The 25,349-nt window shown below is 39.6% G+C and overlaps 2 protein-coding genes across 4 annotated transcripts in view; one reads left to right on the top strand and one right to left on the bottom strand.

Moving 5' to 3' along the window:
* CUNH2orf88 (chromosome unknown C2orf88 homolog) overlaps positions 1-15,706 on the top strand; it is a 31,438-nt gene extending 15,732 nt beyond the window's left edge. Inside the window, exons 2-3 of one of the 2 annotated variants that reach the window (XM_045837168.1) lie at positions 2,874-2,941; positions 13,371-15,706. In XM_045837168.1, coding sequence (XP_045693124.1) covers positions 13,538-13,822 — 285 coding nt within the window. In that variant the 5' untranslated portion in view covers positions 2,874-2,941; positions 13,371-13,537 and the 3' untranslated portion in view covers positions 13,823-15,706. The remainder of the gene's footprint in view (positions 1-2,873; positions 2,942-13,370) is intronic. The other variant, XM_045837099.1, reaches the window with a different exon arrangement.
* A 188-nt stretch (positions 15,707-15,894) lies between these two features.
* HIBCH (3-hydroxyisobutyryl-CoA hydrolase) overlaps positions 15,895-25,349 on the bottom strand; it is a 67,421-nt gene continuing 57,966 nt past the window's right edge. Inside the window, exons 13-15 of one of the 2 annotated variants that reach the window (XM_045836867.1) lie at positions 21,633-21,666; positions 18,469-18,602; positions 15,895-16,357 (exon numbers count right to left, since the gene is read on the bottom strand). In XM_045836867.1, coding sequence (XP_045692823.1) covers positions 18,487-18,602; positions 21,633-21,666 — 150 coding nt within the window. In that variant the 3' untranslated portion in view covers positions 15,895-16,357; positions 18,469-18,486. Of the gene's footprint in view, positions 16,358-18,263; positions 18,603-21,632; positions 21,667-25,349 lie in introns of those variants that run through there. The other variant, XM_045836787.1, reaches the window with a different exon arrangement.

Raw genomic sequence — 25,349 nt, 5'->3', positions numbered from 1 at the left:
TTTGCATTCCCGCTGGCACGGATTATGTTCCAGTCACACTGCACAGTCACCAGCATGTGGCGGTGGTTTTATTTTGCTCCTTCTAGTAAGTGTAGAGCAGTAGCTTACCATGGTTTGAGTTTGCACTTCTCTCACTGCTAGTGATGTTGAGCATCTTTCCATATACTTACTTGCCTTTCATACATGGCCTTGGGTGAAAAGTCTGTACAAATGTTTTGTTCATTTTAAAAATTGAGTTGTTTTCTTACTGTTGAGTTTTGATAGTTTTTTAATTCTTGATTGAAGTCATTTATTTGATAAATGATTTGTAAATAATTTTTCCTGATCTAGGGCTTTTTTTTTATTTCTTTAACTGTGTTTTTCTCAGAGAAAAAGTTTTCAATTTTGATCTAGTCCAGTTTACTTTTTTAATGGTTCATGCTTTTCGTGTCATATCTAAGAACCCTTCACCTAATCCATGATGGCTGTTTCCTGTCATCTTGTAAGTCTTATAGTTTTATATTTTACATTTAGATCTGTGATCCTTTTTGAGTTAATTTTTGAATAAAGAGTAAGGGATAGTTCAATTGGGGGAGTATGTATATGTCCAGTTGTTCCAATCCCTTTTGTTGAAAAGACTGTCTTTCGTATTGAGTTATTTTTGAACATTTGTCAAAAATTAGTTTACCATATTTTTGTGGGTCTGTTTCTGGACTCTATTCTGTTGCACAGATTTGTGTGTCTGGCCTTCCTCCAATATAGCACTACCTCAATTGCTGTCGCTTTAGAATCATTCTTAAAATTGGATACTGGGTCTTCCAACTTTGCTCTTTTTCAAATTATTTTGGCTATCCTAGTTTCGTTGCTCTTCTGTATACAACTTCTTTGTTCTTTTTAATTGAATTTATTGGGGTTATATTGCTTAATAAAATAATGTAGGTTTCAAGCATGCAATTCTATCATACATCATCTGTATATCGCATTGTGTGTTCATCACCCTAAGTCAAGTCCCCTTCCATCACCATTCATCTCCCTTTTACTCTCTTCTACTTTCCCCCACCCCCTTTCTCTCTGGTAACCACGTGCTATTTTACCTGTGTCTGTGAGGTTTTTGTGTGTTTGTTTTGCTTAATAGGTGGAGGGTCACCTATTTCACCCAGCTATCCGAATAGTATTCTATTGTGTAAATGTACCACACTTTTTTATCCCTTCATTTCCTCATGGGCTCTTGGGCTGCTTCCAAGTCTTGGCTACTGTAAATAATGCTACAGTGAACATAGGGTACATATATTCTTTCAAATTGGTGTATCAGGTTTCTTTGGATACCAGAAGTGGAATCGTTGGATCATAAGGCAGATGCATTTTTAATTTTTTGAGGTAATTCCATACTGCTTTCCACAGTGGCTACACCAGTCTGCATTCCCACCAGCATCCTTGCCAACACTTGTTCTTTATTGATTTATTGATGATAGCCAGTCTGACAAGTGTGAGGCAATACATCATTGTGATTTTTTTTAAGATTTCATTTATTTATTTTTAGGGAGGGAGAAGTACATTGATATGAAAGAGAGACATTGATTGGTTGCCTCTCATGCACCCTGACCAGAAACAAAAATGCACCCTAGGCATGTGCGCCGATGGGGAATCAAACCAATAACCTTTCCCTTTGCGGGATGATGCCCAGCCAACTGAGCCACACTGGTCAGGGCTCATTGTGATTATAGTTTGCATCACTCTGATGATTTGTGACATTGAGCGTTTTTTTATATGTCTGTTGGCCATCTGTATGTCCTGTAAGAGTGTCTGTTCAGGTCCTTTGGCCATTTTTAAATTGGATTGTTTGGTTTTTCAGTGTTGAGTTGTGTAAGTTCTTTATGAATTTCCTTATACAATTTAGAATCGAACGTCTGTACCTATAACCAATCCTCCTGGGATATTTTTTTGAATTTTAGAATCAGTTTGTCAGTATCTATAGAAACGCCACCTGGAATTGTGCTGAATTTATGTATCAGTTTGGGAGAACTGACATCTTAACAATATTGTCCTCTAGGCCATGAGCATTGCTTATCCAATTGGATTCTTTCTTTTTTTCCAATAACAATTTGTATTTCTCATGTACTATATATACAATATATAATGTAGTTTTATTTATGTTTTGTTAAATCCTTAGGTGCAATATTTTTGTTATTGCAGCTGTTATTGCCTAAATATACAGAAGTACAAATGATTTTTGCATATCAGTTTTTCATCTTGAGACCTTGATAAAATTGTAACTTAGGATTTTCTACATATACAGTCACATCATCTGCAAATAAAGGCAGTTATATTTTTCTTTCCGACAACCTTTATGCTTTGTATTTCTTCCTTGCTTATGGTATGATATTAAATAATGAGAATGAACACTGTTGCCTTTGCCTTGTTCCTATCATAAGGAAAAAGTGTTGTCATTCACCATTAAATTTAACATTAGTTTGAGGAAGTCCCTCCTATTGCTAGTTTTCTGAGAATTTTTATCATGAATTTTGTGTTGTTTGTATTTTTTATTTATTTTATTTTTAACATTTTTAAATTGTTGTTCAGGTACAGTTTTCTGCCTTTTTCCCCCCAGCCCTCCCCACCACCCCAGCCCTCCCCACCTCCTTCCCCTGTTTATCAAATGCTTTTCTGCATGTAATGAGATAGTTTTCAGGTTTTCTTTCTTTTTTAATAGAGAATTATGTTTATTGGCTTTTCACTGTTCCATTGCATTTCTTGGATTCCTTGCATAAATCCTGCTTGGTTATCATGTACTAACCATACTGCTGGATTCAATTTGACATTTTACAAAATTATGTGTCTATGTTCATGAGTGATATTGTCTTACTGAGTTTTTTTGAACTGTCTTGTTGTAACAGGGTAATCCTGACCTCATGTAGCAGGAATTGGAAGTGTTTCCTCTTCCATTATTTCCTGAAGAGTTTGGGTAAGATTGGTATTATATTTTCCTAAAGTGTTTGAAAGAATTTAGAGCTCTAGTGTAGCAATTTGGGCCTGGAGTTTGTTATTGTTTGTGGAAAGGTTTAAGTTACAAATTCAATTATTTAATTGATACAGGGTTATCAGACTTTCTATTCTTTATTGTGCCAGTTTTGGTAACTTCGTATTGGTATAAAGTTGTTTATAATACTCCCTTATTAGTCTTTTAATGTACCTGTATATAGAATCTATAATGTTCCTTTTTCACATACATCTTGGTAATGTGTCTTCTCCTTTCTCTTGTTTAGACTAGATGGAAACTTAACTATCTTATTAGCTCTAGTTAAAGAACCAGTATTTGTTCCATTGACTTTCTCTATTTTTTATCCCTTTGCTCCACTGATTTCTGATCTTATCTTTATTATTTCCTTCCTTCTTACTTTGAGTCTAATTTCCTTTTCTTTTCCTAGTTTCTTAAGGTGAAAGCTTAGATCACTGATTTAAACCTTTCTTCTTTTCTGTTACAAGCACTTAAACCTATACATACCCCTCTAGGATTTCACAATGCATTTCAAAATTTTTGATATATTATGGTTTATATTTAGTTGAAAATATTTTAATTCCCTTGTGATTTCTTCTTTGCTCCATGGATTATTTAGAAATGTTATAGTTTCCAAGTATTTGGGGATTTTCTGGATTTTTTTATTGTATGTATTTCTTTTTAAAGATTGTATTTGTTTTTAGAGAAAGGGGAAGGGGGGAGAAAGGGGGGGAAACACTGGTATGTGAGAAATAGGAATAGGTTGCCTCTCTCATGCCCCCAACTGGGGACCTGGCCTGCAATCCAGGCATGTGCCCTGACTGGAAATCGCACTGGTGACCTTTTGGTTTGTGGGACAATGCCCAACTCACTGAACTACACCAGTCAAGGCTATTATCTTTTATTTCTAATTTAATTCCGTGGTGATTGGAAAGTATACATTGAGATTTCAAGCCTTTGAAATCTGTGGAAACCATCATGTAGTCTGTCTTAGTCAATGTTTTATATGCACTTGACAAGAATGTGTATCCTTCAGTTGCTTGGTACTGTCTTCTGCAATGTCATTTATCTCAAGTTGAATCCCAGTGTTGTTAAAAATTTCAATTCCTTATTTTTACCTTTGGCTATTATATCAGTTCCTGAGACTATGTAATGTTTATATTTTTCCCTTTAGTTCTGTCAGTTTCTCCTCACGTTACTTTGAAGCTCTCTCATTAGTTTCACACACATTTATGATTGTTCATGTCTTCCTCACTGTCAAATAAAATGGTAATAATCTTGGTCTTGAAGTCTGCCTTGTCCGATATTCCCATAACCACAGCAAACTTTCAATGCTTCCTGCTGTCATAATGTATCCTTTCCAACCCTCTTGTTTGCAAACTGTATATTTGTATTTAAATTACATCACTTATAGGTACCAGACAGTTGGACTGTTTTAACTAAACTTTATTTTTCAGAGTAGTTTTAGGTTCACAACAAAATTGAGCAGGAAGTATAGTTATCCCATCGCCCTGCCCTCACAGCCTCACCCCACCATCAACATCCCACTCCAGAGTGCCACACTGTTACCATCAGTGAACCTGCACTGACATACCTTGATCAGCCAAAGTCCATAGTTTTCATTAGGATTCACTCTTGGTTTTGCACGCTCTGGATTTTGATAAATGTATAATGATATGCATCCACCATTGTAGGGTCATACAGTTTATTCACTGCCCTAAAAATCCCCTCTGCTCCACCTGTTCAACCGTCCCTCCTTTCTGATCCCTGGCAACCACTGGACTTGTCACTGTCCAGACTTACCTTTTCCAGAGTGTCATACAGTTGGAAAGATTGGCTTTTAAAACTTAGTAATACACATTTAGGGCCCCTCCTTTGTTTCCATGGCTTGTAACTCATTTCTTTTTAGCAGTAAATAATACTCCATTGTCTGGATGGACCACTGTTTACCCACTCACCTGCTGAAGTACACTTTGGTTGCTTCCAAGTTTTAGCAATTATGTAATAAAACTACTAAAAATATCCATGTCTAGGTTTTTGTATGGATATGATTTTTCAACCCATTTGAGTAAGTAACCAACAATTGCTGGACTGTATAGTAAGAGTATGTTTAGTTATGTAAGAAATTAGCAAACTTATCTTCTGAAGTGGACGATTTTGCATTCTCAGCAGCAGTGAAATGAGAGTTCTGTCATTCTGCATCCTCATTAGTATTTGGTGTTATCAGCATTCTAATGGATTCTCACCATTCTAATAGTATGTAGCAGTATCTCACTGTTGTTTTAATATGCAATTTCCTAATGATACATAATGTCAATCACTTTCTCATGCTTATTTGCCATCTGTATGTCTTCTTTGGTGAGATGTCTCTCCAGATCTGTTACCTAATTTTTAATCAGTGTCTTATTGTTGAGTTTTGGGAGTTCCTTATAGATTCTGGGTAACAGTCCTGTATCAGATATACTTTTGCAAATATTTTCACCCAGTTTGTGGCTTGTCTTCTCATTTTCCTGACAGTATCTTAACACAGAACTTTTATATTTTGATGAAGTCCAATTATCACTTATTTCTTTAATCAATCATGCATTTGGTGTTGTATCTAAAAGGTCATTGCCAAACCTGAGGTTATCTAGATTTAACACCTAGATGTTGTATTCTAGGAGACTTACAATTTAATATTTTTATATTTAGGTCTGTGATTCATTTTGAGTTAATTTTTGTGGAGGGTATAAGTCTAGATTCCTTTTTTTTTTAAATGTGGTTGTCCAGTTGCTCTAGCACATGTTGAAGACAACCTAGATCAGTTGGCACTGTTTGTGTGGGTTGGATCTTATTTTTAAAGGCCTTTTAATTCAAATTGAGTCCATTTCCTTTCATATAATTTTTGCTCTGTATGGGTTTAAGTGGGCCACTTTGCTATTTTAAGATTGTCTCATTTTCTTTCTTTTTTCTTCCTATGTTCTTCCTTTCCTGCCTTCTAGTTTAAATGTCTGATTCCTCATTGTTTTTATGCCATCCTTATCTTTTTAGTGGTTTCTCTGTTCAGTTTTTAAAAATCCTTCCCCCCATTTTCAGGTTACATATATGTATGGTTTTATATTCAAGTTCACTAATCCTTTCTTCTACAATATCTAATAGCTCATAAGAGTTTACCTTTTTGATTTTTACAATTTCCATTTTTCTGAGATCCTTTATTCATGCCTTATAAGAATTTTTCCTGTATGTTCTTGAATATATTTAAAAATCTGCTTTAAACTGATATTAATTATCAAATGGTTTATTATTTTATGGTCTGTTTCTAATGACTGTTTTTTCCCTTGATCATGAGGTACATTTTTCTGCTTGTTCTCTTGGCTAGTAATTTTATTGTATGGTAAAGATTGTGGATAATACTTTGTAGGAATCTGGATCATGTCATCTTCCTTTCAATACCTTCCATTTAATGGTATTGAATTGTATTCTCTATTAGAATAGAACTATTTGTCTGAATGTAGTCCAGTATGGCTCATGGGCTGGCTGCCTGTTTTTGTAAATGAAGTTTTACTGGAACATAGACATCGCTCACTTGTTTATACATTGGCTGTGACTGCTTCTGCAAAACAGCTGAGCCCAGTAGTTGGAACATAGACCATACAGCTCACAAACTTCAATTATATACTTTGTGCCCCCTTAAGAAAAGTGTGCCAACCCCTGCCAGTACACTTCTCACATTTCTAAAGTAGTAGCTAATCTACTACTGAAGTGTTAATGAGGACTTCACACTTGGGCTAGCTTGATACTCCAAGGGTTCCCCAGGACTGTCTTAACTTCTGGTGTCACTGGTCAAGTCCCAGAGCAGGTCATCTTTTGCTGGGTCTTAGATTTTTCCTGTACATGCACATCCCAGCCTCAAATAAGTACTGTTGATGAGACCTCATGCATATTTCTGCCTCCCTCCCCACAGCTCCCTTGTCGCTTGAACTGTGTTATATATACATTCCTTCTGCTCCAGTAACCCAAACTCTACCTCTTCAGTTCAACAGAACTGCCACTCTGCCTGGGCTCAACCTCCCCATGATTATGCCGGAAGATGCCCCCAGGCAGAAAGGATGATCGATTGTGGCCTTTAACATTGTGTCTCCCTTCTCTTGGGGACCACTCCTGTGCTGTCTGTTGTGCAATGCCTGAAAATACCTGCTGTGGCTGGGGAAAAAATGGGTTCTTTGGAAAGCAATCTCACAGAGTGATCTGATCATGAATTAGTAACTGAGCAGATCATGCCCCAGGCCTAAACTTCTTTACTGAAAGGCTTCTTTCTTCCTTAAGCAAGCCCTGTCCATTGTTTTTGTGCATCTAGGGTAACACATTTTTGAAATTCCCCCTTTCAGACCCCTCCTTCTAAATCATGCAAGAGGTCGTCCAATCTCAGCCTTGCTTTCTCCCACCCTCATGTAATCTTCCTTATATTCCCTTCTTAATCTCAAGTGCATAACAGAAACTGCAAAGCTATTACTCTCTGGAGCATTTTAGATCTTGCTCACCCCAGCATATGTCATCAGTCTCATCCAAATGAGCTCCTATAAAAATTCTCTATAGGTTTGGACATTTTTCACAGTGGCACTGCCCACCACATATATTTTGTTCAGGCTTAAAGTTGTTTTTGGTGAGAGGGCAAATCTGACACTGGTTACTTTGTTATGGTATGATAAAACCGCTTTTGCAAAACCAAACATCTCAGAAAAGATTCTTCTATTCATGGCCTTTTATACTGACAGTAAATTTTCTAAGTAATGGTTTTCAGGTTAACTATGTCCACTTCCCTTAATCATCCCACAAAGTACAAAACAGATACTAAGTAAGTCATTACATGTTGATAATGTACAACCAGGATAGTTCTTGTCCTCAAGTTCAGCCTAGTAAACAAGACAAGCATCACAGCCCCTCGTTCCACTTTTGAAGTAATCTCTGGAGCATGTAGCAGGGCACATGGAACCGAAGGTCATAAATAGCAGATGGCCAGATTCCTTTCTCCTCCCCATATCATCCTCATTAAGGGTATAAGTGAGGAATAAATGTAGTATTATGGGAGAAATGAGGTAGGATTTATAGAACCCTAAAAAAATGTATAGCAGAAAGACCTGGGCAAAGATCACCTCTCTGGACTTTAATTACAAATTATTAAAAAAAATTAAATTCATGCTAATTTTTACCTTAAGATCAATGGTTTCAGAAATAAGTCAATTGAGTTATATTTTATGAATTTTTAGAGCTATGTCTTTGACCCAAAAACTAAGATATAATCATGGACTATAACCTTATTCATAGATTTTGCCTGGGGTTTCTTATGTCTAAACCTCTATTCAGTAAAGTTTACTTTGTGTTGATTTAGTTACCCCATGTCCTATTGTAACAGAAATTCATTCAGTGATTAATAACCAGTTGGGAAGCTTAGAAGACACATCACAAGCACTGCAGCCTACTTGAGAGAGAATCATCCAGACCTGTAGAGAATTATTTTTAATTATATTGTATTGATTATGCTATTATAGTTGTCCTGATTTTTCTCCCTTTGCCTCCCTCCACCCAGCACACCACACTCCCTCAGGCAATCCTCCCACCATTGTTCATGCCCATGGGTCAAATGTGTAAGTTCTTTGGCTGCTCCATTTCCTATCCTGCACTTTACATCCCCACAGCTACTCTGTGACTAGTTTGTACTTCTTAATCCCCTCACCTCTCTTTCTCCCACACCCTAACCTCCCGTCTCTTTATCCTTAAACTTTGGCCTTTTAATTATGATGTGTCTTGGAGTGGGCCTCTTTGCATCCATCTTGTTTGGGACTCTGTGCTTCCTGGACTTGCATGTCTATTTCTTTCATCAAATTAGGAAAGTTTTCTTTCATTATTTTTTCAAATCAATTTCCAATTTCTTGCTCTTTTCTCTTCTCCTTCTGGCACCCCCATGAAGCAAATGTTGGATTGGTTAAGGTTGCCCTGCAGGCTGCTTACATTATCCTCATTTGGGGGGGGGGGGAGGGCTCTGTTTTGTTTTTTGTTTGCTTCCTTATATTCCAAATTATGATTTGATTTTTGGCTTTATCCACTCTACTATTCTCTCTCTGTAAATTGTTCTTTATTCCAATTAGTGTATCCTTCATTTCTGACTGCATATTTTTTATGCTGTTCAGGTCCTAAGTTCCTTGAGCATCCTTATAAACAGTGTTTTGAGCTCTGTATCTGATAGATTGCTTATTTCCATTTCATTTAGCTTTTTTTCTGGAGTTTTGATCTGTTCTTTCATTTGGGCCATGTTTCTTTATCTCCGTGTTTTGGCAGTCTCCCTGTGTTTACTTCTGTGTATTGGGTAGAGCCACTTTGACACTGTCTTTGTAGTGTGGCCTAATGTAGTAGGTGTTCTGTAGGGTCCTGTGGTATAGCCTCCCCTCTCACCCACAAGCTGGGTGCTCAAGGTGCACCCTTCATGTAGGCTGAGTACATGCTTCTCTTATAGTTGGGCCTTGGTTGCTGTTAGCAGGTCAATGGGAGGGATTTACCCAGGCCAGTCAGCTGCAAGGACTGGCTGTGACCACTGACCACCAATCTGCCCTCCGTGGAGGATCAGCTGTGCAAGGGCAGGGTGGTGGTCCTCCTACGTGGTCTGTAGCTGTCCAATGGGTGCACTGGCCCCTGGGGTTTCCTAGGTGGCACAGACCAAGATCAGCCCCCACGTGTGCTTTGTCCGAGACAACCCTGCCTGAGCTATAAAGCAATCTGAGATGGCTGCTACTTCTGCAGGGCTTTGAGATTTATAGGCAAAGCCACGCTATGAATCTAGGCTGCTAGTTTCAGGCTTGGGGCTCACTGAGGCCAGCTGCTGCTTGTTTCAGAGGATTTAGGAAGTTGTAAAGCATGAGCAAAGACCCTTCATATGGAAAAGCAGCTTGGGTGGGCCCATAATTTGGCAGTGGTGAAGTCTCTGGGGATCTTTAAGGCAAGTCAAACAGTGTTAGCCCAGTTGATGAAATGTTAGATACAGGACCAGTCTGCTGGCTCTGGGTGGGAAGGGCCCAGAAAAGGGAGAATGGCCCCTTCTTGCCTTGATGCCAGACACCTCAGCCTCCCCCTGCACACCACTGGTGCCCCTCTAGTTGCCACCCCGTGTCCAGAGCCCAAGGGAAGTGAGTCTGGGTAGGTGAGTCTGTGTGTGAAGTTTTTTTTTTTAAGATTTTATTTATTTTTAGAGAGGGAGAAAGAGGGAGAGAGAAACATCAATGTGTGGTTGCTAGGGGTCATGGCCTGCAACCCAGGCATGTACCCTGACTGGGAATCGAACCTGCGACACTTTGATTCGCAGCCTGCGCTCAATCTACTGAGCTACGCCAGCCAGGGTGTGTGAGTTCTTTAAGAGAAATTGCTTGGGGCTCCAGCTCCTCCTTCCACCAACTGAATCCCTGCTCATTTTTGCAGCTAGAAGTTATGGAGACTTACCTTTCTGCACTGGAACCAGGGGCTGGGGGGCCTGGTGTGGGCCTGGGATTCCTTGCTCCCTAGATATCCCTCCCCTACTTTCATCCACCACATGTGGGCAGACTGTGCCCTTCCTACCAGCCTGGATCGATGTGGTTTCTTCAATTCTGTAGTTGTCAGACTTCCATTCAACTCAATTTGTCAGATCTGAGAGATGGTGGTTCTATATTTTAGTTGTAATTTTGTTGTGGTTGTGCAAAGAGGCGAGCCATGTCTGTCTATGCCATTATCTTTACCGGAAGGTCTTGAGAATTTTTATGAGTTTGAGCCAAAGGTGATGACAAATACCTGAAAGTAAAATCTAAAATGCTCCAGAGAATAAGTTTGCAGTTTCTTTTAAGCATTTGAAATTCAGGTAAGAATGTAAGGAAGAATGTTACATGAGGGTGGCAGAAAGCAAGGCAGGATCTGGATGACAAGATTATGAACTTTCTCAAGGGTGCTTACACCTTCCAGGAGTAAGCAAATTACTTCTGGCATTTCAAAGGTGTGTTAACCTAAATATACAAAAACGATAGACAGGCCTGCTTAAAAACTTTTCAGTAAAGAAGTTATAGGCCTGGCTGTGACTACCCACCTTACCTTCCTAGTTAGGAATTCATGGTTTATTATAGCACCCCTTTTTTGTCAATATATCAAACAAGATTGAGAATGAGTTGTTAGCCCTGACCTGTGTGGCTCAATTGGGCATTATCCTGCAAAGCCCGAGGTCGCCAGTTTAGTCACTAGTAGGGCACATGGCTGGGTTGCAGGTTCAGTCCCAGGTCAGGGCACATGCAAGAGGCAACCAATCAATGTTTCTCTCTCACGTCGATGCTTCTCTCCCTCTCTTTCTCCCAACTTCCCTCCTCTCTAAATTTTTTTTTAAAAATGAGAAACCTTTAACCTTATTTTAATTTAATCTGAGCTTTTCACATGGAGTATCTAATTCAGAAGAAAAATAGGTGGCTTTGCTACACATCTAACTTGTGTTTGAGTTGTTGGCCTTTGTGTAAAAGCCATCATTCTGTCCCACTCCGAGTTGTAAGCCTCTGAGCAGGGAACAAAGCCTCACTCTTAATAACAGTCCAAGATGTGCAGGTTCATGAGGTTTGAGGCAGGAGCAAATTTTGATGTTTGTTGCCCTTAACGGTATAGATCAGTTTGGCAAAAATAAAGGACCAGATAGCCCATGGTCTGTCATAACTACCCAATTCTGCCACTGTATCATGAAAGTAGCTGTAGACCAGAGGAGTTCCAGCAGCTGCAGGAGCTCCTGAAGCTCTGAGCTGTGAAAGAGGAGGAAGGAGAGGCCAAGTAAAGACTGTCCCAAGTTCAGCATACTTGCTGAAACCACCCAGAGAGCAAGAGTCTGCACCTGACTCTGTGCACATGCACAATGGCTCCATAGGGGAGACTGAAGAACCAGAAACCTCATCTCACTCCCCTCCAGACTCGCTGACCACACAGAGCACAGGCCAGGAGTGGATGGGGATATAGTGGACCCCCGGGACACCAGGGGTTCCAAGCTCCTCCTGCCTGAGAAGGTGAATGGGAAGCAGCAGGAACTGCTGTTTCCTCCTGGACATAATACATCACCACAAGGAGGGAACTGGCAAACAGAAACTGAAACAGGACTAGAAGGCCTGCAGGGAGCCAAGCAAGAGGCCCACAGAGTGCCCCATAGCCTCCAAGGGCCAGCCCAGACCCTGGCCCCAGACTGATGCAAAGTTTAAAGGGCTTTGACCTCACATCCCTGGTGGACCAGAAGAGAGGGGAGAAAAGCCAGCAGCAACAGTAACAGGCAGCAGATGAATGGCATCAAGGAGGGGAAGGCCACCTGGCCCCACAGAGCTGGCCTGCCCCATTGAGCACATGCACAGCAGCAGTCTGGTGGGGAGGGGCAAAAGCAAGGAAAACAGGAAGGAGGGAGACAGAGCCAGCAGCTGTCTCTCTGCCTAAAGATATGGACCTAGACAGTGTGGATATGGATGAGACCAAGAGGAAAGGGAGTATTTCAAAAGATTCTTTTTGGATTACCAGCTAGACCTGACAAAGACTATCAACTGGTCCAATTTTAGCTTGGAAAAAAGCCACGTCTGCTGCCCAGTGAACGAGGACCACCTACAAAAGGGTGCATGGAGCTTGCCTAGGCTATGCCGGGTGGGGCACTGCACCTGGGACCCCAGCCAGGATGTGCTGCCTGGCTGTGTTGTCAGCTCATGTGCATGTAGTCTGTGGGCCTTCCATTATAGCTCCCACACCACTGCCACCTCGGCCTGGGAGACCCAGGCCATGGCCAGAAACGAGTCTGATCATTCTTGTGGCTCCATCACCTCTGCGTCTTGCCTGTCACTCAGCTCCCACATGACTAGGCAGGTAGAGAAGGTGCCTATCAATCTCCACAATCTACTGTGAAGTGTGTACATGTCGTGCTGTGTGTCTGATCTCCTGATTTTGTAGTCAGCTTGTGTAAAACCCCTGCAGAGTGAGGAAACTCAAAAACAAAACCTACCCAGTACTCACCAAAAAAAGTAGCCATAGATGATGTGAAGATGAATGGGTATGACTGTGTCCCATAAACTCCCTTTACAACACAGGCAGCTAGGATTAGGCCCATAGACTAGACAGAGTTTGTGGATCCTTGGTGAACATAAATACATCAGAGGTAGCAAGAATTTGACTGTGTTTTCAGCTTTATAAACTTTTGAAGATCTTGAAAAAATGTCTTCCTAGTTTGTAACTTGCCGTTTTTGAGTGACTGTCCTTTCTTCTATTGAGAAGATAAAACTTTAGGTGCCTCACACTTCCTGCAAGTGGCTGAACTGTTAAAAAGGACTGTTTTCTACATGCTACATAATCATATAGTATTTTGTGTTCGATACCAGTGAAACTTCTCTTCTCTTCACAGATAAACATTACATGTGAAGAGTGGTAAAAGGGAACAGTGATTTCTCAAGTGGCCTGGAGAGAAAAAGCACTGGTCGGCATCACATGGACAGAGATGCTCAGTGTTTCCCGAAGATGCTGTTGAAGTAGTCTTCCTACTGCTGTGCTTCACTCAAAGTTCTTCATAACATGGGCTGCATGAAATCAAAGCAAGTTTTCGCATTTCCTACCACAACTGAGAGTGACAAGCGGCACACAAGTGCAGAGAGCTTTATGTCAGATGAGAGATTTCAACCTAGGATGCCTTCTCAAACTATCAGTAAGGAAGTGAAGGAACCTACAGAATCTGAGGTCGTGGTCTTCGAATTTGCACATCGCCTGTCCCAGGAAATCTTGAGTGATGCCTTGCAGCAGTGGGCAGACAGTAACACCAAGTACTGTGACATCCCATTCATTGAGAGTGAGGGGCCTTGAGGCTGTAGAATTATGACGCCTTCTTGAACTGTGGACAGAGTTGGTGCTAGTTTCAACACATGAAACAAAAGCAACATGTTGTATGAATAAATATTGATTCCATCTGAATGTAAAAATCAGTCTACGGTCATATCAAGAGTATAGGAATACCTAATATGTGTTTTAAGCAGTTCTGTGGTAACAGCAATTTCTACCTGCCTGTTCTTGGATTGTAGTCACTTAAAGGGCTAAACGTAGGTCCTGTGGCACCACACTAATCAGCTATGTCACATACAGCTTCAGATGGTATAGGATCACCAAAAAAAGAAATATTTAAAAATGCCCCATGTCTCCAAATGGTTTAAAGACACTCTTTTAAAATAATGTGAACTTACACCAAAACCAAGATATGAAAAGGATTGTTCTTGAAATGTCTTGGCAGTGAATGGCACTCAAGCCATAGTGATTAGCAGTAGCTTTTGTTTGTCCAAACCATTCGTGTTAAGGATCCCTACTTCTTAACGCAAATGATCAAGCATTAGAAAGCAACCCACATAGAAGAGATCCACCTTGACCCTCAGGGCCCCAAGTACAGCTGTTATTGGATGGTTCACACTTTTTGTATAAGGCATCTCAACAAGACACAATTTATAGAAGTCATGGCATTAATGTTTATCACATTGAATTAAGCCCAGTGATATAGTAATATAACTATACAAGCAAACAAGTTTGGGTACCTTTATAAACAGCAACCCAATAAATTTTAAAACAACAGAAGCCCTAGTTGGCAAGGTAAAAAAGCATGATCAGGTCTCCATGCTGAATGTGTATTAAGATTTGCTGTCTCAAAGATGTGGAGGGTTGTTTTATTTTTTTTTATGGTAACAATGACCACAGGGCATTTACAGCCATATACTATTCTATTGTCATAAACTTGGCCTTTTTAGGAATCTTTTTTTAAGAACAAGAATTTAGTACTGTTTGAGATCACTAGTGACAAAAAATTTAGGAGAGGGGAGAAGATACTAAGATGTAACTTGTAGGAAGATTGGGAATCAGTCTCTAGAATTATCTTTACATCAAGATTTTGCTACACATTGAGTTTAACTGGAAAGGGAATTATTTAAGCCCATTTGCATCAGATCCTTTTGTTAAGATACAACAGACTCTCCTCACTGAAATCTAAAGGGAGGTGGAGAAAGAGGAAGCCTTGTGACCTCTTTAAAGAAATAAATATGCATTTGGCCTTTTAAACAGACAGAAATGCTACCTCTAATTTTAACAATTATACTTTGGAACCCACAATCAAATAGCGTGAATTCTCCAAGTTATTTGGGCAAAGAAAATTCTTTGAATTGAGTGATGTGCTTCTTCCATTGCCTTTGGACGTCTGGTCATTCGGCTTTCCCTTCACCTATTCCCAGGCCATCTTAGCAACCGAAAAGATGGAAAAACCACCACCCCTGTTTATATAAGGCTGGGAACAGAAAGTTTCCTAAAACTGTAAAACATATTTCCAGCTCATCAAGAAAAATTTAGGTTTTTGAGTGTTAATACTGAGTCAGACAAACACCTAGATGTTGCTGTTTTTCATTCATTTTATCTCTCAGGACACTTGTGCTGCAAGGTCAGTTGTAATACATATTATGGTGAGAACACAAAGCCATATACAACAAGCAGCACACTGCACTAAAATTTTCAGCACACATAGGGACATAGGCTACTGGGTTTTGGTTATATCTAATTATTTTAATCTCAGGTTCCTCCTCTGCCCTGGGTTCCTGTTTCTCCAGGGGTGTGGGATGTCTTCCAGATCTGAACCTGGCTGGAAGTGTAAATTCTGTTGCCACCCTCTCTGACACTGTGGCAGTACAGTTTTGTCACCAAGCACTACCCCCTCCTCCCTGAATCATTTGAACAGAGTATAATGTCCTGTCACATACAGAGACTATCTTGGACATGTATGTCACATTATATGTCAAACCACAGACAAGGAAGTACAGGGCTTGCATAATCAGTGTATTAGTGGATAAACCAAGTTGGGAGCAGGCAGGAAAAGTCCTGGATAAACAAATTTCTACTGCACGTGGTAGTCAATCAAGATATAGTTTGGCCTTGATGATAAGAAAGATAACATCTTTAATAGGATATTCAGCTTCTTTCCTATCTTCATATTTAAACATTGTTGGACATATTTCATTTTAAAGGTCTTGCATGAGCAATAAAAGTAAAACGACTGTTTCAGGGAGAGACATATAAAACAGAAGACTGAAAGAATTATTAGTTACTGGGAAGGGAAACATTTCTTCCAACTCATATCACAAACACAGATGAAATAAGAATAATGGCCAAAGAGTAAGGGAGAGGAAAACCAGGAAAAGCGAGCCCAAGAAATGGCACTGATGCCAAACTCCATCAGAAGACGCACTGCACAAACAAGCTCCCAGTGTTTTCAACTGAGGGAAGGGACACAGCAGCAATTTACCACATGGACATGAGCCCAACCCCTGGATCCAGTAGAGGGCCAGGTGAGAGGCCACCAGCGCGACAAAGAACCTGCAGGAAGTAGAAGCAGCAGACTCTCAGAGGAAATGTGCCCGTACCTCATTCACAAAGACGCACATAACCCCACAAGCGCGCTTCACCACCCCTTCCCCAGTTCAGTGACCTTTCAGTTACAGGCTTATGACATGAGCTCTTCACTTTCAGTTGCCTTACCAGTTCTCCGCAAACTACCTATGGTTATTATGGGAACCTAAAGCACAATTTTGAAGGGGATAAAAATGATCATAGTGCAAAAGGAGTAATTTTTGTCAAATTGCCTTATTAGTATGAAAAATAGACACACTGAATGAGCAATGCATGATACTCCTACATCCTACTCAATATCGCTGACATTTTATGAAATGAGGGAACTGTACTTTTGTATTATACAGTTTTAGAAATCAAAAGTTATTTAAAAAATAAAGTTCTGATTAAGCAAATATACTCTGCTTAATCATAATGCCCTCATCCAGTATTTGCATGACCGAACAGGACATGTCTTGCTTGGAGTACTGGGCACAAGCCCAGATGCACTCCCTAAAATCTTACTTTGCAAAACTCAAGCCTTATTAGCAAATTCTCTTCCCTCTCAGACTAAACTATGAAATGGTGTATTTTTCCAAATATTTTTGTGAAAACACTTTTTTGTAACTGTACAAATAAAAATCTAGTTGCAACTAACTAGCTATGAGTTATTTAATTTCAGTAAGCCAATGCTTTTCAACAGTGTCCTTTCAAACCTTTCACATAGAGGACTTAACATTTTCTGCATTTCTAACAAATACTAAGTGGATACAAATCACCTTTACAAGGAATTCTTGGATCATCAGGTCCAATTTAGGAGCTCTAGTAATATAAATGTAAACATGGCCATTATCATGGTGTCTTTATTCCAAATCTGTTCCTAAATTTTTTGGAAGAAAAATCCTTCTTTTTTAATATATTAAGAACAAAATTTAAAGCAATTCCTCCAGACTGCAATTTCCCCATCTATGAGAATGGTACAAGATAAAATCTTTAATGTCATTTTCAGTTCTGCCATCTTTTATTCTTACAAACCTAAAGTTCTCTTAGTTTCTGAGGGGTTCATGATGAAGGAAAAACTATACAAGTTACAAAATAAATGATAAACTCATCTTGAACATAAAATTATTCTTACCTAGACTTTAAGGTCCCAAGTCTCAAATACCTTGCAGTTTCTTGTGTACCTTTAAAAAACCTTATTTTGTCAACAATACCAACTACTGAAGGATTTACTTCATTTTAAATTCCTCTTTTCATTTTCCCTTCCTGATTTGAACTGTGTAAAGACAAGTTAACAGTTATCATATAAAAGTTTGATGTAAATTGCAGAAAACTATCACAGCGATTAGAGTTTCCTAATCCATCATTCTGCCAGATTAATGAATATCTCAAACAGCAAAAAATAATGCTTTCACTTTCACCACAAGAAGGGATTGTGGTTAACTTAAGAAAATGCTGAGGCTGAGTTAATAATACTGAAAAAACAACTTTATAAAAATCTTTCTTTGCCTGAGATTTCTAATGTTACAAAAGGAACACTTCTGCTATAGTAACTCATAATTATTTTTAAACATTTATATATCAAGAAAATTCTGAGGCATTAACACATCCAAAAACATCCCTGTGTTTTTATTTTTTATAATCCATACACAGATTTACTTAATCAACATATTAACCACTACCTAAAGCCAAAACTTTAAGCTCCCATTTGAATTAGATCCACTAACTCAAGAATCTCTAGAGACCTTCAAATTTCCCATCTTCTAAAACAGGGGTTGGCAATTTTTTTCTGAAAAGGACCAGACAGTAAATATTTCGGGCTTTGCAGGTCTTACAGTCTCTGCTGTAATTGCTCAAAGCAGCCATAAATAATATGTAAATGGATGCATACAGCTATGTTCCAATAAAGCTTTATTTAGGAATACTAGTATTGGAATCTCATGCAATTTTCACAGGTCATTAAATATTAGCCTTTGATTTCTTTCCCCAACCATTTAAAAATGCAGAAACCATTCCCAGCTTGTGGAATATATAAACAACAGGCAGCAGGCCAGATTTGGGCTATGTGCCATAGTTTGCTAACCCCTGCTCCAAAATACCTTCCAAGTCCAGTCACTTCAAAATTTCAAATCATTGCTTCCCAGAGATTTGAAGAAATTATTTAAGTCTTCATCAGTAACTTCTTTTAGAGTGGCTGGTTTCCACTTTGGACTCTGGTTTTTATCTATTAAAACTGTCAAATGAAGACATAAAAAAATGTTAGTTTCTTTCTGGTATTGCCAGATTTTAATTACTGAACTGACAAACTCCCTTGTACCAGGCATATTTTTCTATAGCACTTTTCTGAAAAGTGTGAGTTTTTATGTGTTCTATTTTTCATATAAATTAAGCCCCCACAGATTTTGAAGGGATGGCAATGTAGTGATGATGAGCGTGTGGTTATTTTCTAACCTGCTCAGCCCGATGGATGCCTCTAGATTGAATACAGCCTACTGAACGAGTCCAGTGGTTTAAAGCCTAGAACTCTTTTCTCCTTCAAACAAAATAGTAAATGAAATCCCCCTCTCATAAAACAGCTAAAACCAGAGTTGGTGTGGTTTAAAGGGAAGGCAGGAAAAGGCGGAGGGTACAGATCTGCCTTCTAACTTCCTCCACAATGAGCTGAGAGGAAAATTACTTGAAGTAGAGGAAAGTGGGGCTTTGGCATAGTTAAATGTGGACACTGCCATTTTGCTGAGTCCCCTAGTTCACAGAGCTCTGAATTAAAATACCAGACCATCTTCAAGGTTATCATGAGAAACCCTACTTCTCCTGTTTCAATGTAGTCATCATTTAGTGCAGCCATATAGTAGCCCCACAGGATTAAATTAAGTATGAGACAATCTGTATACTCTCCTTTAAAAAGGGAGAGGAATGTCAGTTTCCTGGCTGTGACAGTATACTGTAGCTATATAAACGCTACCAGGTGGGAAACTGGATAGAGGGTGTGCAGGATCTCTCTTTAACAGCCATTTTCAACCCTTAATCTCATGGCACACATAAACTGATTACTAAAACTCTACAGCACACCAAAAGTATAACTTTTTGTGTCAGTAAAAAACATAATTTTGCTTCATTAACACTGGACAGATATCAAGTTGGCTGTTGTCATTTTTTTATTTGACAATCTAAGGGAAAAGAGGTCAGGTATTGTATGTTTTATAACTTCTTGTAGCACACCAGTTGAAAATTGCTGCTCTTATAACTGCATGTGGATCTACAGTTACCTCAAAAAAACTTTTTTTTAAGGGAAGGGGGCTCTATTTATTTAGTATGGCTGTGGTATGGTATTTTAATCATGTTTAAAATGTGCTTAGTTCTTGTGAAGAATGCAAATTATTTAAACATACAAACTCTACAGTGAACCTAAAAAACTACATTTAGCATTAAAAGGCTAAATAGCTAAAGAAGCAATCTGGGCACCAAGGGAGCAGGCCGTCTCAGGAAGTAGAGGGAAGGGAGCTTCGAGCATAATTAAATGTGGACACAGGAGATTTTCCAGGTTTGGCTGCCCAGCTTCAGGATTCCAGTACCATCAGATCGAACACTGATGTTACAATCCCTGCCATCTTGAAAGTTTTACCTTCCCTGAACCGTGCAAGTAAAAATCCTGGAACGTTTTTTCTACAAGGATCCCTTTAAGCCCTTTAGCCACTGCTATCTACCTCTCTGACAGTCCAATGAAAGGCAGAAGGACAGGGAATAATAAAATCTAGGTGTTATTTTAGTTCAAACTAACAAAATCCTGCCTAGCTCAGATATCACAAGCTCTTGCCCTGTAGGCAGCTCAGGTTTTTCAGAAGGTCTCATCAGACACCCACTCAAATTCCAGTTGGTAGCTCTCTAGCTCTGACATAATCTTTTTATTTTCTTCTACAACCAAGAAGTTTGTTCAAGATGTTAAAAGTAAAACTTTTTGACAACTACTCATCTAATTTGCTAGTTTATTTTATCTAATTGGCTAACATTATTTTATAATTAACAAATTGAAGCAAACATTTGGTTATGCAAAACACCAGTTTTACCCAGAATAAGTACTGCCTTCTGAATGAAAAGGTTATGCTGAAAAATGAGGTAATATACTTTCCCTATATTAAAAAGCTTGATAAGAACATGCATTGTATATCAGAACTTTGATGCTCTTCGGTTTTAACTATTGTTCTTTAAAATCATCAACAGTATACCTAAAACTAAGTTTGAGAAGGATTGCTATAACATATACTTAATACTTGATCAACACAACTCACACAGATCCTCCTAAAATCAGAAATCTAGGCTGATCCACATGCAGTAAGAATTTGCTGGTAATTAGTGAGGAAAATGCATACTTTACTTGGTTTCTGTAAATGTATAGTTATCTCCTCTGACTCAGTTCCATGTGTCCTCTGAAAGGGTTTGAACCCACTGCTTATTTCTGATATTATATCATGCCATCGATTAAGAAAATTCCACAAATAGTGATCAGTGTATATTGAAGCTTCTATCTCAGAGAACATAACCTTTTATTCAGATAAAGTATATCCAGAGTCTTTACTATATTAAAGTGATCAATAGAAAATATATAGGAAAATTAGATATGCAAAGTACATGCATAAAACATACAACAAAAATAATAGCTATTATTTTTAGGGATATGGGCATATACATAAAAAATTATTGCAAATTTGCTAAGAACAAAAAAAATCAACCACTTCACTTGCTTTTTCTAAATATGCTGACTCTGAAGATGATAAAAAGAAATTAATAAAACATTAGCAAGTTTTACTAATGTCGTATGGTTTTTCTCCACGTCAGTGTCTAACTGCTCAGGTACAGGTGAGGAGGGGGACGGGAGGCTGGCCACCGCCGGGCTCTGCCGGGTCTGCACAAAAGGGAGAGGGAGGGTGGAGGACCTGAGGGCTTTCTGCAAGGGAATAAATGCACCTTTCAAAGGCCTCAGCAGCCAAATGAGTTTATGAGCTCATACTGCGTCTGCATGTGATTGTTAGAAGCAGGACTGCCTCTTGCAATTAGGGAGCTGTGACCAGGTTGTGTGAACTTTTTAAACAATATTGGATGCAAAGATTATCTCCCCTTATATGCCAGTTGGTAATATTTTTAAATACTTCACAACCTTTACACACATCTAATTTTTGCTAATAAAACAACTATCATCTTTGATTAACGGTGTGTATTCATAAATTCTATTTCCATAACAGCCAGGAGGGGAACAACTGTCACTTACCTGCCCTAACGCCTTCATGAAAGTCATGTCCTCTCTGAAAGAAAATCGAGATTAAATGGAGAGTTTCTAAGTATCCTCTTTCCTGGTGATCTCTGTCTGCCCCCACGTCAGCTTCCCACTCCAATGGCCACAACCTGAACCACGACAGCAGAGACTGGACCAACTCTGCCAGCCCGCGCTAGTCACCACCCCATCTCTACCTGCTCAAGTGTGTCCACTGCTGCAAATCCCTCATCTGACTCTGGGCTCCACTGGTCCTACCACTTTCTCGCCATTCATTCTGGCTTCACTTCGCTCTTCATCCAGCCCTGTCTCCCCAGTCCATTAATGTGGTCACTTTTCTTTGAAAATGTCCTCATCTCCCCCATGCCTTTTTCTTCCTTTTATTCTGTCCTGGAAAAATTCCAACATCAGCTGAACCCTACCATTTGACTGTGCCTGCACTCCAGCAGCTAAACCTCGCAGCAGTGAAATCATACAACTGTGACTTGTTTCATTTAAAATTCATAAGCATAAATCTCAAGCATGGAAAACTGCTCAATGGTCCATGTTCTCTTCCCCCCTCCCCAAGATAATGATTTAAACTACCTTCTGTCTCCTCAGCCTCTACCCCCAGCAAACTCTACTCTCACTACATTCTTAGCTAATGAGTTAACCTTCTACTTCCTTAAAAAAAAAAAGAAAGAAAAGAAAAGAAGCCCTAACACGTGTAATTCCCTTCTTCCTACCACCAAAACGCCTGTAGCCGAACTGCAGCTGCCTGCACCATGATGTCCCTTTCCTGACGCTGGAAGAAGGGACCATCCTCTTTCAAAGGCCAACCCTCCCCTGCATTCACATTCCCACTCCCTCTTACCTCCTCAAGGGCTTTGCTTGAAAAGGTTACCAACTCTTTTTCTTTTCCTGGCCTCATTAATGTAGGCAGTGTAACTTAGTGGCCGAGTGCATGTCAGGGCTCACCTCCTGGTTCCACTACATAGTAAACTATGTGACCTTGGCATAGTAAGTTCCCTAACTCCCAACTTCCTGAAACGGCAATATCAACACATCCATCATAGGATTATCTGGATCCCAGCACAGTGCCTGATGCATAGTAAATGTTCAGTAAATATTAACTATTATATTTATCAGTTCATCAACATAATATGCATTCTCTATTGGATCACTATCAGTCATTTATAAATATGTTCTATATCTTCCACCATACAAGATAAAGCAGCCTCACTTGATTCCACAGTCCCAGCTTCTATCCTCTTTCTGTTTCCCCTCCCATTTACTCCTTTCCTCTCCAAGTTACCACACTACAACCTCTGCCCCAGCACTTTGCTGAAACGGCTTGTCCAAATCACCCATAACTTCAGGAGATGAGATGCCTGTATCCTCATCTACTAGATTCTTCGGCAGGACTCTCTCCTCCTTGAGACACTGCTGTCTTGCTTTCGTGACACCTCACCCCTGGTTCTCGCACCTCTGCCCCTCCTCATCACCACTCTTTCCCCTCCAGCCCACTTCAAAATGCTGGAGCTCCCTGGGGCTCAGATCAGTCCTCTCTTGTTTTCCTTCTATATGACCTTATCCACTCTATACTCAACACATCAACAGCTGAATGGTCAATTCTGTTAAAACATAAGATCATGTCATTCCTCTACTCAGAACATCCAGTGGCTTCCCCCTCTACTCAGAACAAAAGCCAAAGTCTCATAAAGACCATCAAGGCCATACATGCTCTAGGCAGCCCCACCCTATTATCTCTGACCTCACCGCCCTTTCACTCATCAACAGCCCCCAGCCCACCCATCCACAGCACCTCCTCGGGGCCTCTAAAACAGGCCGGCCCACCCCTGCATCTGAGCTCTTACTTGCAGTGCCCTCAGCCTGGAAGCTCTTCCTCAAGACACTTGCACAGCTCGCTCCCTCACTTCTTTCAGGTTTTTACGCAACATCTTAGCGAGGTCCTCTCTGGTCAACAGTTTCAACAGTTTTCAACATCTACAGTTTCAAACCCCTTCTCTACCCCAATAACCCATATCCCCTTTCCACCCTACATTTTTCTCCTTAGTATTTATAACCAGTGTATCTTACAAGCTTCTCCGTTTATAATCTATCTCCCCCCTGACAAAGTAAGTTCCGTGAGGGTTGGGATTTTGTCTGTTTTGTTTACCTATGTATTCTTGGTGCCTCAAACCGTGCCTAGCATATGGTAAGTACTCTAATTTGTTAAGTAAATAAATAAATCTCTACAAGTTTTTTAAATTTTGTGCTCATGTCTTCCAGATTTAAACCCCTAAGCTACTCTCAGACCTCTAAGCTCCAACTCCTAAATGCATTCTCTCCCTCATATCCATCATCAAGGCCTATCAATCCCATCTCCTACATTTGCCTCATATCCATTTATTTCTCTGTTGCCACTAGCCAAGTCTGCACCACTGCTATTTTGCACCTGGATTATTGCAATAAACTATCTGGCCTCTACATCCACTCTTGAGCCCCTGCAACGCCATCTCCATTTAGCAGCATAATTACCTTAAAACAAATGGAAACAAATCACCACCTGCTGAAACCCAAGAGGCTTCCCAACATACTCATTTCTCACCCTTCAGGTCACAGATGAGCCAACACCTCAGAGATGTCTTCCCTGACCTACCCATCTAAAGCCAGTTAACCTTTGTCTCCTCACTCCCTCCTGTCTCCGCATCATTCCCTTGTATCATCAACCCACTGTATTTCTTTAAGAGCACTTACCACAATTTGTAATTATATTACTTACCTTGTTTACTTGTTCTTTATAGTCTCAGGAGACTATAAATTCCTTAAGAACAAGGGCAGTGTCATTCTTTCAACAATGTGACACTTAGCACCGTCCCTAGCATACAGCTAACACACTTGCTGAGAGAATGAAGGAAGGAGGGAGTCGATCGATCAAGACAGTGCACTTAGTGTACAGTGGAAAACATGCACTGTGGGAGGTATACCAGACAGTGGTCAAGAATGCAGACCCTGGAGTAAAACCACCTGGTTTCGTACTCCATGTCTCTCCACCACCTTTGGCAGGGTACTCCTCTATGCCACCATTTCCTCGTCTGTAAAATGGAGACAATAGAGTACCTATCCTTCTAGAGACAGTGTAAGATTTAGTAGAGAGAATGCATGTACAAGTACCTAGTACAGTACTTACTCATAATAACAATAGACCTCAACTGCCAGGAGTGACTTTACAACATGACTAATAGAGATTAGGGTTAGAGGAACTACTTTGAATATCTTAATACCTGTTTCAGCACATTGGAAGTCCATTAGGGATGTCTTTTTTTCTAGTTATTAAAGAAAATATTTCCTGTAGACCATATAATAATCTAAAGGCCTTCTATACATAACACAAAAAGGATGATTCTGCTTTTAAAGAATTTATCATCTGCAAGAAGAAATCACTATGACTCTAAATGTTTCAGAAATCAATAATATTCCATGTGATTACTACCTATTTTAAGTGTTCTTACAATGGGGCTTTCAATGCTAATCAATTAAAACATGTATCAAACTAATAACGTCCATTTGTCATTATGTGTACACACAAGCATTCCTCATTTTACCAATACTGGAATTCAGATTTAGAAAGTTTATGCCTTTTGCCCAAGGTCAGAGACCATGCCTGAAAAATGGTTAATTCCTATTTTGAATTCCTTACAAGGTTAGAGGCCTTACACTTTCACACTAATG

The sequence above is a fragment of the Phyllostomus hastatus genome, unplaced genomic scaffold (genome assembly GCF_019186645.2).
Source record: "Phyllostomus hastatus isolate PE091 unplaced genomic scaffold, TTU_PhHast_1.1 phas_contig_1, whole genome shotgun sequence".
Classification (NCBI taxonomy): Eukaryota; Metazoa; Chordata; class Mammalia; order Chiroptera; family Phyllostomidae; genus Phyllostomus; species Phyllostomus hastatus.
This window is presented reverse-complemented; position numbering and strand designations above follow the sequence as displayed.